This window comes from Electrona antarctica, assembly GCF_951216825.1.
Source record: "Electrona antarctica genome assembly, chromosome: 24".
NCBI lineage: Eukaryota > Metazoa > Chordata > Actinopteri > Myctophiformes > Myctophidae > Electrona > Electrona antarctica.
In genome coordinates, this window is record NC_136803.1 from 24,212,519 (window position 1) to 24,225,932 (window position 13,414).

The following is a 13,414-nucleotide window of genomic DNA, read 5'->3' on the forward strand; positions in this document are numbered from 1 at the left end:
TGTCACTCTCATGTCTCCACCTTGTTCAGACAATACAGAAGATAGAATTGAACTGGTGTTAAACCAATCAGATAGAACCACATTTATCTGAGCTGGTGTTAAACCAATCAGATAGAACCACATTTATCTGAACTGGTGTTAAACCAATCACATTTATCTGAACGCTAAAGGTCTTTTCAGACAGGAAGTCAGACTCCAGACAATGTGGAGTTCAGAGGTGAAGCTGCACTATACAGACTGACTGCTTGTGTGCATGATGTTCTGTCTACGATACACACTATGTTAAATCTATCTATTATTTAATTGCTAGTTGTTCTGTTTCCATTGTGTATGTTGTGAGGGGAAACCCAAAGAAATGACTCCCTTATACAGTACTTGTGAGACATAATAATGAATAGTTTTGAACACATGGGCCTTTTATTTTATTCATGTGGTAATTGTACGTTTTGTAACAACGTTTCTATTGTTCCAGAAGTCTGTACCACAGAGCAGAGTCTCCAACAGCCAGCTGTGTGTCTATGAAGAGTGACACGTCTAAAGGAGAACCTCTTAACTTCAGTAATGAGCCTGGACCTCCACACAAGTATGTGAATCCTCCTGTACAATATACACAACACTAGAATACGACTTCATAATATCATGCAAAGTACATGCTAATTACTAAAGATAACATTTCATAAAGGTGTGTCCTCCCTGTCCAATCTTAACTATAGATTATAAGTTACTATGATGTGCAGTTTGTGAATTAAGTTGTACAAATCACAATGTGGAGTTCATAGGTGACACTATACAGACTGACTGCTTGTGTGCATGATGTCTATGTAACACACTATGTTAAACCTATCTATAATTGACTTGCTAGGTGTTATGTTTCCATGTTGTATGTTGTGATTGATTGATTGATTGATTGATCGATTGATTTTTTATTATCAGTTTGTAGAATGGACATTTCAAAGAAAGTACAGGTCAATACAAAATCTGCCATGAGGATAAAACCTAACGATTTTACTTGTCGGACATAACAATAAATACTTTTTGACACATGGTATGTTGTATTATTCATGTGATAATTGTAACAGTAGGCTATTTAATATATACGTAATATACACAACACTATGATACTGCATGACAACACAATATGGTACATGCTAATTACTAAAGCACAAGTGATACTCTCATAATGGCGTATCCTCCCTGCCTGTTATTATGTCATCTTGTTGAGGTGACTGTAATGGCCTCTCCTGCCTGTCACTCTCATGTCTCCATCTTGTTGAGGTGACTGTAATGGCCTCTCCTGCCTGTCACTCTCATGTCACCAACGTGTTGACAATACAGAAGATATAATTGAACTGGTGTTAAACCAATAAGAACTGGTGTTAAACCAATCAGATAGAACCACATTTATCTGAACTGGTGTTAAACCAATCAGATAGAACCACATTTATCTGAACGCTAAAGGTCTTTTCAGACAGGAAGTCAGACTCCAGACAATGTGGAGTTCAGAGGTGAAGCTGCACTATACAGACTGACTGCTTGTGTGCATGATGTTCTGTCTACGATACACACTATGGCAAATCTATCTATTATTTAATTGCTAGTTGTTCTGTTTCCATTGTGTATGTTGTGAGGGGAAACCTAAAGAAATGACTCCCTTATACAGTACTTGTGAGACATAATAATGAATAGTTTGGAACACATGGGCTTTTTCTTGTATTCATGTGGTAATTGTACGTTTTGTAACAACATTTCTATGATTCCAGAAGTCTGTACCACAGAGCAGAGTCTCCAACAGCCAGCTGTGTGTCTATGAAGAGTGACACGTCTAAAGGAGAACCTCTTAACTTCAGTAATGAGCCTGGACCTCCACACAAGTATGTGAATCCTCCTGAACAATATACACAACACTAGAATACGACTTGTCAATATCATCATGCTAATTACTAAAGCAACCGACATTTCATAATGTATGAAATGTACTGTATCCATGCCCAATCTTAAACAATATTTATAACTTAGTTACTATATGTGCAGTTTGTGAATTAAGTTCAGAGGTGACACTATACAGACTGGCTGCTTGTGTGCATGTTGGCCTGTCTATGATACACACTATGTTAAACCTATCTATTATTGACTTGCTAGTTGTTCTGTTTTCATGTTGTATGTCGTGAGGGGAACCTATTGTATTCTCTTATACTTGGATAATGGGACGTAATGTATACTGTTTTGAACGCAGTAGGCTATATATTTTTTAAATTCATGTGATAATTGTAACAATATTTCTATGATTCCAGAAGTCTGTACCACAGAGCAGAGTCTCCAACACCCAGCCTTCTGTCTATGAAGAGTGACACGTCTAAAGGAGAACCACTTAACTTCAGTAATGAACCTGGACCTCCACACAAGTATGTGAATCCTCCTGTACAATATACACAACACTAGAATACGACTTCATAATATCATGCAAAGTACATGCTAATTACTAAAGATAACATTTCATAAAGGTGTGTCCTCCCTGTCCAATCTTAACTATAGATTATAAGTTACTATGATGTGTGCAGTTTGTGAATTAAGTTGTACAAATCACAATGTGGAGTTCAGAGGTGACACTATACAGACTGACTGCTTGTGTGCATGATGTCTATGTAACACACTATGTTAAACCTATCTATTATTGACTTGCTAGGTGTTATGTTTCCATGTTGTATGTTGTGATTGATTGATTGATTGATTGATTGATCGATTGATTTTTTATTATCAGTTTGTAGAATGGACATTTCAAAGAAAGTACAGGTCAATACAAAATCTGCTACGAGGATAAAACCTAAAGATTTTACTTGTCGGACATAACAATAAATACTTTTTGACACATGGTATGTTGTATTATTCATGTGATAATTGTAACAGTAGGCTATTTAATATATACGTAATATACACAACACTATGATACTGCATGACAACACAATACGGTACATGCTAATTACTAAAGCACAAGTGATACTCTCATAATGGCGTATCCTCCCTGCCTGTTATTATGTCATCTTGTTGAGGTGACTGTAATGGCCTCTCCTGCCTGTCACTCTCATGTCTCCATCTTGTTGAGGTGACTGTAATGGCCTCTCCTGCCTGTCACTCTCATGTCTCCATCTTGTTGAGGTGACTGTAATGGCCTCTCCTGCCTGTCACTCTCATGTCGCCAACGTGTTGACAATACAGAAGATATAATTTAACTGGTGTTAAACCAATAAGAACTGGTGTTAAACCAATCAGATAGAACCACATTTATCTGAACTGGTGTTAAACCAATCAGATAGAACCACATTTATCTGAACGCTAAAGGTCTTTTCAGACAGGAAGTCAGACTCCAGACAATGTGGAGTTCAGACGTGAAGCTGCACTATACAGACTGACTGCTTGTGTGAATGATGTTCTGTCTACAATACACACTATGGCAAATCTATCTATTATTTAATTGCTAGTTGTTCTGTTTCCATTGTGTATGTTGTGAGGGGAAACCTAAATAAATGACTCCCTTATACAGTACTTGTGAGACATAATAATGAATAGTTTGGAACACATGGGCTTTTTCTTTTATTCATGTGGTAATTGTACGTTTTGTAACAACATTTCTATGATTCCAGAAGTCTGTACCACAGAGCAGAGTCTCCAACAGCCAGCTGTGTGTCTATGAAGAGTGACACGTCTAAAGGAGAACCTCTTAACTTCAGTAATGAACCTGGACCTCCACACAAGTATGTGAATCCTCCTGAACAATATACACAACACTAGAATACGACTTGTCAATATCATCATGCTAATTACTAAAGCAAACGACATTTCATAATGTATGAAATGTACTGTATCCATGCCCAATCTTAAACAATATTTATAGCTTAGTTACTATATGTGCAGTTTGTGAATTAAGTTCAGAGGTGACACTATCCAGACTGGCTGCTTGTGTGCTGCATGATGTCCTGTCTATGATACACACTATGTTAAACCTATCTATTATTGACTTGCTAGTTGTTCTGTTTTCATGTTGTATGTTGTGAGGGGAACCTATTGTATTCTCTTATACTTGGATAATGGGACATAATGTATACTGTTTTGAACACAGCAGGCTATATATTTTTTTAATTCATGTGATAATTATTGTAACAATATTTCTATGATTCCAGAAGTCTGTACCACAGAGCAGAGTCTCCAACACCCAGCCTTCTGTCTATGAAGAGTGACACGTCTAAAGGAGAACCACTTAACTTCAGTAATGAACCTGGACACAAGTATGTGAATCCTCCTGTACAATATACACAACACTAGAATACGACTTCATAATATCATGCAAAGTACATGCTAATTACTAAAGATAACATTTCATAAAGTTGTGTCCTCCCTGTCCAATGTTAACTATAGATTATAAGTTACTATGATGTGTGCAGTTTGTGAATTAAGTTGTACAAATCACAATGTGGAGTTCAGAGGTGACACTATACAGACTGACTGCTTGTGTGCATGATGTCTATGTAACACACTATGTTAAACCTATCTATTATTGACTTGCTAGGTGTTATGTTTCCATGTTGTATGTTGTGATTGATTGATTGATTGATTGATTGATTGCTTTTTTTATTATCAGTTTGTAGAATGGACGTTTCAAAGAAAGTACAGGTCAATACAAAATCTGCTACGAGGATAAAACCTAAAGATTTTACTTGTCGGACATAACAATAAATACTTTTTAACACATGGTATGTTTTATTATTCATGTGATAATTGTAACAGTAGGCTATTTAATATATACGTAATATACACAACACTATGATACTGCATGACAACACAATAAGGTAAATGCTAATTACTAAAGCACAAGTGATACTCTCATAATGGCGTATCCTCCCTGCCTGTTATTATGTCATCTTGTTGAGGTGACTGTAATGGCCTCTCCTGCCTGTCACTCTCATGTCGCCAACGTGTTGACAATACAGAAGATAGAATTGAACTGGTGTTAAACCAATAAGAACTGGTGTTAAACCAATCAGATAGAACCACATTTATCTGAACTGGTGTTAAACCAATCAGATAGAACCACATTTATCTGAACTGGTGTTAAACCAATCAGATAGAACCACATTTATCTGAACGCTAAAGGTCTTTTCAGACAGGAAGTCAGACTCCAGACAATGTGGAGTTCAGAGGTGAAGCTGCACTATACAGACTGACTGCTTGTGTGCATGATGTTCTGTCTACGATACACACTGTTAAATCTTTCTATTATTGAATTGCTAGTTGTTCTGTTTCCATTGTGTATGTTGTGAGGGGAAACCTAAAGAAATGACTCCCTTATACAGTACTTGTGAGACATAATAATGAATAGTTTGGAAAACATGGGCTTTTTCTTTTATTCATGTGGCAATTGTACGTTTTGTAACAACATTTCTATGATTCCAGAAGTCTGTACCACAGAGCAGAGTCTCCAACACCCAGCCTTCTGTCTATGAAGAGTGACACGTCTAAAGGAGAACCACTTAACTTCAGTAATGAACCTGGACCTCCACACAAGTATGTGAATCCTCCTGTACAATATACACAACACTAGAATACGACTTCATAATATCATGCAAAGTACATGCGAATTACTAAAGACAACATTTCATAAAGGTGAATCCTCCTGTACAATATACACAATACATATTGTATTGTCAATGTGGAGTTCAGAGGTGACACTATACAGACTGACTGCTTGTGTGCATGCTGTCCTGTCTATGTAACATCTATTATTTAATTGCTATTGTTATGTTTCCATGTTGTATGTTGTGATTGGATTGATTGATTGATTTTTTTATTATCAGTTTGTAGAATGGACATTTCAAAGAAAGTACAGGTCAATACAAAATCTGCTACGAGGATATATAAAACCTAAATATTTTACTTGTGGGACATAATACATAATTCTTAACACATGGTATTTTGTATTATTCATGTGATAATTGTAACAGTAGGTTATTTGTGTGATTCCATAGTCTGTACCACAGAGCAGAGTCTCCAACACCCAGCCTTCTGTCTATGAAGAGTGACACGTCTAAAGGAGAACCTCTTAACTTCAGTAATGAACCTGGACCTACACACAAGTATGTGAATCCTCCTGTACAATATACACAACACTAAAATATTATTATTGTATACCAAGTACCAACACGATGCATGTGAACATGTACTTATATCAGACATGAATATTACATGAACACATACATATGTGCACGCACACACACGTGCACGCTCACACGCAAACAGACAGAGAGACAGACACACCATTGTATGTACATATTATTACTAGAAGAACTAATATTCATGTCCACAGAGAGAGGCGCGTTGTGACTGAGGTTGAGCAGACACCTGGACTGAACACACCCAGTCAAACTGCAAGTGGACAAAGTAAGAATGTGCACTCATTGAAAATACATAGTTCAAATTATTGTCTGTATCAATTATATCTAAGTGCAAATAATGAAGCTAAACAATGATCAACTCTGGACAAAAACAGCTGATCTTGTGTTGTTACCTTTGTCAATGATTCTTATCAAAAAGCACATTTTTTTCTGGAGGTAATTAATTAGTAATGTGTGGATGTGTGCTGTAAAGATGTAAAGTTATGAATGAACCTCAATGCTTAAAACATTAATGTTCTTCTTATTTCAGATGTCAGTCTGCAGGATGATTTGAACGATTATAAGGTCAGTTTGAACAGTCTTGATGAAGTGAAAAACCACATGACGGAAGAGTCTGGAACCTCCGTCACCAGCACCTACTCAGAGCTCTACATCTCAGCGGGACAGAGTGAAGGGGTTAATGGCCAACATGAGGTGATACAGCTTGAGAGAACTTCCAACATGAAGACCTTCCGTGACGATCCAATCAACTGCTGTAAAATCTTTAAGATCCTGTTCCCTGGCAGAACAGTTCTGACCAATGGCATCGCTGGCATCGGAAAAACATTCTCTGCGCGCAAGTTTGCTCTGGACTGGGCAAGAGGATTGGAGAATCAAGATATAGATCTCCTGGTTCTCTTTTCATTCCGGGAGCTGAACTTGGTCAGAGATGAGCAGTACAGTCTTCTCAACCTGATCCATGATTTCCACCCAACGTTAAAGAAGGTCACAGCAGAGCAGCTCGCTGCCTGGAATGTTTGCTTCATCTTTGATGGCCTCGATGAAAGCAGGTTTCCGTTGAAATTCGAGAATTCTGACGTCTTCGACAAAAATGAAATCATCACTGATGTCACAGTGACATCATCGATGGATGCTCTGTTGACAAACATCATCAAGGGGAATCTGCTCCCCTCGGCCCTCCTCTGGATAACCACCAGACCTGCAGCAGCCAATCAGATCCCTCCTGCATGTGTTGACATGGTGACAGAAGTGCGAGGGTTCACAGACCCCCAGAAGGAGAAGTACTTCAGGAAGAGATTCAGTGAAGAGAAGCTGGCCGACAGAGTCCTCTTACACTTGAAGACATCGAGGGCCCTCCACATCATGTGTTACATCCCACTCTTCTGTTGGATCATCGCTACCGTTCTGCTGGACATGTTGAGGACACACACCACGATAGGACAGCTGCCCAAGACCCTGACTGAGATGTGCTGCCACTTCCTGTTGGTTCAGACAAACATGAAGAAACAGAAGTATGACGAGACGCATGATGTGAACAAGAAAGAACAAGAAAAGGGGACTCAACAGCAGCTCACTAAGACTGACAGGGATGTTCTTCTGATGCTGGGCATGCTGGCGTTTAAACATCTGAAGAAAAGTAGCATCATGTTCTACCAAGAAGACCTGGAAGACTGTGGTCTTGATGTGAAAGACGCCTCGCTGTACTCAGGAGTGTGCACACAGATCTTCAAAAGAGAGAGTGTGCTGTTCCAGAAAACGGTCTACAGCTTTGTTCATCTGAGCATCCAGGAGTTTCTGGCTGCAGTCTACCTGTTCCACTGTTTCACACAAAAGAACATGGAGATACTGAAGACATTCCTGGGAGATGAATATGATTTTTATGATGATGATGATGATGATGATGATTACATCTCCCTCTCAGACTTCCTGAAAGCTGCTACCAAAAAATCCCTGAAGAGTAGAAATGGCCACCTGGACCTCTTAGTCCGCTTCCTTCATGGCCTCTCACTGGAGTCCAACCAGAGTCTGTTAGGAGGCCTGCTGGGTCAGACAGAGAACAGTCCAGGGGAGATCCAGAAAGCCATCCACAACCTGAAGACGTTGTTAATTGATGGTGATGCTGACAGATGTATCAACATCTTCCACTGTCTGATGGAGATGAACGACCACTCATTACATCAGGAGATCCAACAGTTCCTGAAGTCAGAGAACAGAACAGAGGAACTGTCTGAGACCCAGTGTTCAGCTCTGGCCGTCATGCTGCAGATGTCAGAGGAGGTTCTGGAAGAGTTGGACCTGGACAAATACAACACATCAGAGAAGGGGCGAAGGATACTGGTCCCAGCTGTGAGGAACTGCAGAAAGGCTCGGTTAGTAGTTAACACATTGACTTGGCTGCCAATCACGTCATGTTACGTCGCATCGAATCCATCGCTTGACTGCCAAGCACGCAGTATTGTGTCCTTGGTCTTTTCAGTGGATTATGATAGATGGCGCTCTTCATCAACGTACTGTATGAATGATGCTAGGTTGCTAGGCAACAGATAAAACCAGAAATGAACCAGAAGTGAAAGTCTGCCTCCCGTCCTTCTCAATTTAAATATAAATGTGCTTTGGATAAAAGTGATCCATAAATGCACCATTTCCAATGACGCAGCATTTTATACAGCCGGTTCCATGTTTTCCCGATCTCAACCCTGCCTGTATGCACAGTACTGCTTCAATGTCAACCCTGTCTGCATGTGCAGTACTGCTTCAATGTCAACCCTGTCTGCATGCACAGTACTGTTTCAATGTCAACCCTGTCTGCATGCGCAGTCAGTACTGCTTCAACGTCAACCCTGTCTGCATGCACAGTACTGCTTCAATGTCAACCCTGTCTGCATGCGCAGTCAGTACTGCTTCAATGTCAACCCTGTCTGCATGCACATTACTGCTTCAATGTCAACCCTGTCTGCATGCGCAGTACTGCTTCAATGTCAACCCTGTCTGCATGCACAGTACTGCTTCAATGTCAACCCTGTCTGCATGCACAGTCAGTACTGCTTCAACGTCAACCCTGTCTGCATGCACAGTACTGCTTCAATGTCAACCCTTTCTGCATGCGCAGTCAGTACTGCTTCAATGTCAACCCTGTCTGCATGCACAGTACTGCTTCAATGTCAACCCTGTCTGCATGCACAGTACTGCTTCCGTAAGATTGCATTGGGAAAACATGCTTACTTCAGTGTTCCCTGAACGCGTTCAATGAACGATAATTCACGAACACATTCATATTTTGGGTGAACGTGAACGTACTGTATTTCTGTTTGATGAACGCGTTCATTTCTGGCGTGTGTGAACGTCACTTTCTCACGTTCAACTTCGTTCAAGAGTGTTTCCATAGAGCCTTCCAGGCGAAATCCCCGCTAAAACACACCCTAAACAGGCCTTAATATCTAACGTAAAACCCACCAATAAGTCCTTATCCGACACAATTTAACTAATCGTTCTTAGCCGTACAATTTCACTGGAGCGGGCAGCACGCATCTCTGCGTGATGATCCTGTCATGCACGCAGACACAGAACATCCCGACTCCCGACCCAAACACTGGAAACTCATTGTTGTTTGATTAAACATGTGCCATGAAAAATAGCTTCCAATAGCTTGTTATTTTTGCGTCGAGGAAGTATTTGTCCATATACATTATCGCCTCGGTCGGCCAACAAAAGACATCTCCCTCCACAGAAGCGCAGTGATGCCTGATTTATTCTTCGTCGTACAACGTGTTCCATGCTGAAAATGGATGATCTACAAGCTCACAACGTGTGTCAAAAGAGCTATTTTTTCCAAAATGTAAAAAAATATATAATAAGGAATTAATTTGGATAATGGTAATGGATAAATTGTAAAAGTTGTAACTTTACGAATTAAGTTCTTCCCAATAGGAATAAAGTCTGCGGTTCTATGGCTATGGGCTGTGGCAATAATTATTGTCCCCAAATTATTTATTATAACTGAATGGCTGGGAAATGGAAATGAAGTGTTTACATAGTACACATACATGCATAAACTTTCCTTAATGATTATATCTGGTTTCAGTATTCATTTATGATATATTTTCTCTATTATTAATTATAAGTTATTTTTGCAGTCACTTTGTATTGGGGGTGGGGAAGCGGGGCGGGGGTCGCGAGACATGGCCAAAGCATTCCTGGGGGTCCCCAGCCAAAAAGGTTGAGAACCCCTGGTCTATTCCACAATACTGTTTATGTCTATCATTTGTTTTGATCATCTCTTATTTAATCTGCATTTACAGACTTGTTGGCTGTAAACTCAGAAATACAGACGCTGAAGTTGTGTCTTCAGCTCTCAGCTCTAATCCTTCCCATTTGAGAGAATTGGACCTCAGTGAAAACTACCTGCAGGACTCAGGACTAGTGGAGCTGCTCTGTGCTTCACTGAAGAGCCCACACTGTAGACTGGAAGTTCTAAAGTAAGATACATTTACCACTTTTATTTTGATCACTTCTGTTTTATTATGTACTGTATTATGTGAATATAATATGAATGCTGTGATGTATTAATAAGCTTGATATCATGGTAACCCAAGCCTATGTGCCTGAGTAGACGTTACAATTACCACAAACATGTTTCAAAGTGTAATATTGCTTTAAGGCGAATATATCGACTAGTTCATCATATAACAGCGTTTCTCACAATGCGTTGAGGAGCTTATAGATCTGCTATTTTTGACTTGCGACCCATTGTTGCTACGCCACAGTTATCAAGCTTCTTAATAATATTATATTAACACTTTAAGGGCTATAGATTAATATATTCAGACCACCTAGGCTGATGGGATTGATCAATTACCTTTTGGAGCAAGTATTTGCAGCTTTGATTCACGAAACCCGGCGGAAAATAGTCCCATGGTTTGAAGAGAAAAACATGCCACCATTACAATGCGAAACGAAAACAGCCTGCACAGCATGTTGTAGTCCAAACAAACCCTGTTAACTTGCATTGAACTCATTTTCCCAGAAGCCCTAGCAGCCCAGAGCATGACTTGATTTCCGGTTTCGTCATCATAATGCGACGGCCTCGTCACAAGGTCCGCGACAAATCCGCTCTTTTTTAATTATTAAAAAACGGTGAATTAAACAACTAGAACTGCACTCTGTCGAGTGCCTACTTGATTGTTGCACACAAGTAGGGTGCGCAAGCAGAGCGTGCAAGTACTGCAGACCGCTAAAAACTTTCAAATCTCAGCCTCTCTGTGAAAGAACATTTGCAATATTGAATTATTAGGTTTAGCTATTTGCTACGTACCTTGCTTTTGGAGGGAAAAAGTCGTATTTTGAAGTATGGTAATGATTACTTATGCCTGTTATGGCAGTGGTGTCAGATTACATACATGTATACATAGGGGCATTACCTTTAGTCCACCCGACACTGAAACATGTCATCGTTACCTCTCCATCGATAACCAATTATACCCTGGCATTGGTACATATTCATCACGTTATATGCTCATAATGTCTATATATATGTATATGTCTATATACATATATATAACGCCTCACAGCTCACTGTGAGGCGTTGTGAGCTTGTAGATTTGTAATATTTTCGCATTCATGTAATGCCTACAATTCCGATTGCTTCTAAGGGTAGTGGGGGGGGGGGGCTGTGTCCCAGTTCAAATATGATTACGGTATGTTGGGGGCCAGGGTTTGTTTTAATTGAACTAAAGCATCCAGGTGTGAAGGCACCCTAAGTGGGACAAGAGAGTCCTTTAATAGATGCTGGAAGCTGGTTCTAAATCCAGGAATAATGCATATTTAAATGTGTTATTTATTAATGAATTTATTCATTTATTTATGTATATTTTCATCTGGTGTTTCAGACTGGCTCACTGCTTCTTGTCAGAGAGATGCTGTGAAGCTCTGGCCTCAGCTGTAAGCTCTAATCCCTCCCTAAGAGAGTTGGACCTGAGCCTCAACATGGTGAATGATTCAGTCCTGGAGAACTGCAAGTGAGTAGACTTGGGCTGTGTCCATGTTGGACAGTGCAGTGTTTCCCTTAACAGTGTATTCACTCTGACACAACGTCACAAAGCATGCAGAGAGAACAATGCAGTGCCTCAAATAAACTGGAAATATTAACCTAGCATTTGTACTCAAAACTAAACAACAACAAAAAACTAAATCTAATAACAAGACCAATATGTGATAATTTCTGACCGAGGCTAAGTCACAGAGTGAAACACTGTAGTGTCAGTTAGTGGAGACGTTGTGTTAGACAGTTAGACATTGATGCATTGTTGTTCTACTTCCTACAGAGTGAAACACTGTAGTGTCAGCCAGTGGAGACGTTGTGTTAGACAGTTAGACATTGATGCATTGTTGTTCTACTTCCTACAGAGTGAAACATGGAGGAGAAGATTGTTTTACTAATCCTCAACTGAGTCAACTCATTACAAAACGTGAGTACCTGTCTGTCTGTATCAACATCACACATTAACATTTATACTTACTTACTTACTTAGTCCTCTTGCACTTCAGGGTGCGTAGAGCCAACCAAAGCCACCAGGTCTCTCCATCTGGGTCTGTTGTGGGCAAGGTGTTGAGCTTGTGCCAAAGTCACGTTACATGTTCTAAGGTCCTGGGTTATTACATCCAGCCAGCGGGTGCAGGGGGCGCCTCTAGGTCGTCTCCAGCCGGCTTGCTGTAGCCTGGCTAATAAGCCAGACCGAATCAGCCGTTGGCCAAAGAAAATTGCCTGCCGGCGGATTCCGGTCTGGAGAGGCTCAATTGTACGCCCATTTCCTACACCAGAGAACTGGTGTGGCCAATCGGGACACGGTATGCAATATGGGCGGGCTTTGGTACAGTGACATTCAATGCTTGAGACCTTTGACTGACAGTAGCTCTGACCAATTGCGTCAAAGAGAAAATGTTTGAACCCGCCCCCCGGGAAATAAGATCCATACACAGCATCTCCAGACTCAAATTCCACACGACAGTGTGATTTGATTCTGGCTTATTAGCCAGGCTAGGCTTGCTGGGGATTGAAATCCAGGATGGTGCATGTTGGATGTTCCCCCGAAAGGCAAATGACGTGGCCATACCAGCGCACTCGCCGCATTGCTGCGAGACGGGATGCTGGGAGCTGTTGGGTTAGCTCTCTTAAAGTTTGGTTTGTAACATGCTGGCTCCACGTGATGCCTTCAATCCTCCTGAGGGCTCTGGAGTCACAGCCGTCAAGCCTG

At 40.4% G+C, this 13,414-nt stretch overlaps 2 protein-coding genes across 2 annotated transcripts; both read left to right on the forward strand.

The window, feature by feature from the left end:
- Positions 1 to 518: 518 nt before the first annotated feature.
- LOC306917585 (uncharacterized protein) lies at positions 519 to 6,712 on the forward strand (the record flags this gene model as incomplete). Its single annotated transcript, XM_079495881.1, has 8 exons — positions 519 to 583; positions 1,761 to 1,871; positions 2,292 to 2,402; positions 3,639 to 3,749; positions 4,176 to 4,280; positions 5,446 to 5,556; positions 6,018 to 6,125; positions 6,694 to 6,712. The coding sequence occupies 8 exons, from the start codon at positions 519 to 521 to the stop codon at positions 6,710 to 6,712; spliced, it is 741 nt and encodes a 246-aa protein (XP_079352007.1).
- A 52-nt stretch (positions 6,713 to 6,764) lies between these two features.
- LOC306917586 (protein NLRC3-like) lies at positions 6,765 to 12,182 on the forward strand (the record flags this gene model as incomplete). Its single annotated transcript, XM_079495882.1, has 3 exons — positions 6,765 to 8,533; positions 10,463 to 10,639; positions 12,050 to 12,182. 3 exons carry the CDS (start codon positions 6,765 to 6,767, stop codon positions 12,180 to 12,182), a joined length of 2,079 nt encoding a protein of 692 aa, XP_079352008.1.
- Between the last annotated feature and the right edge of the window lie 1,232 nt (positions 12,183 to 13,414).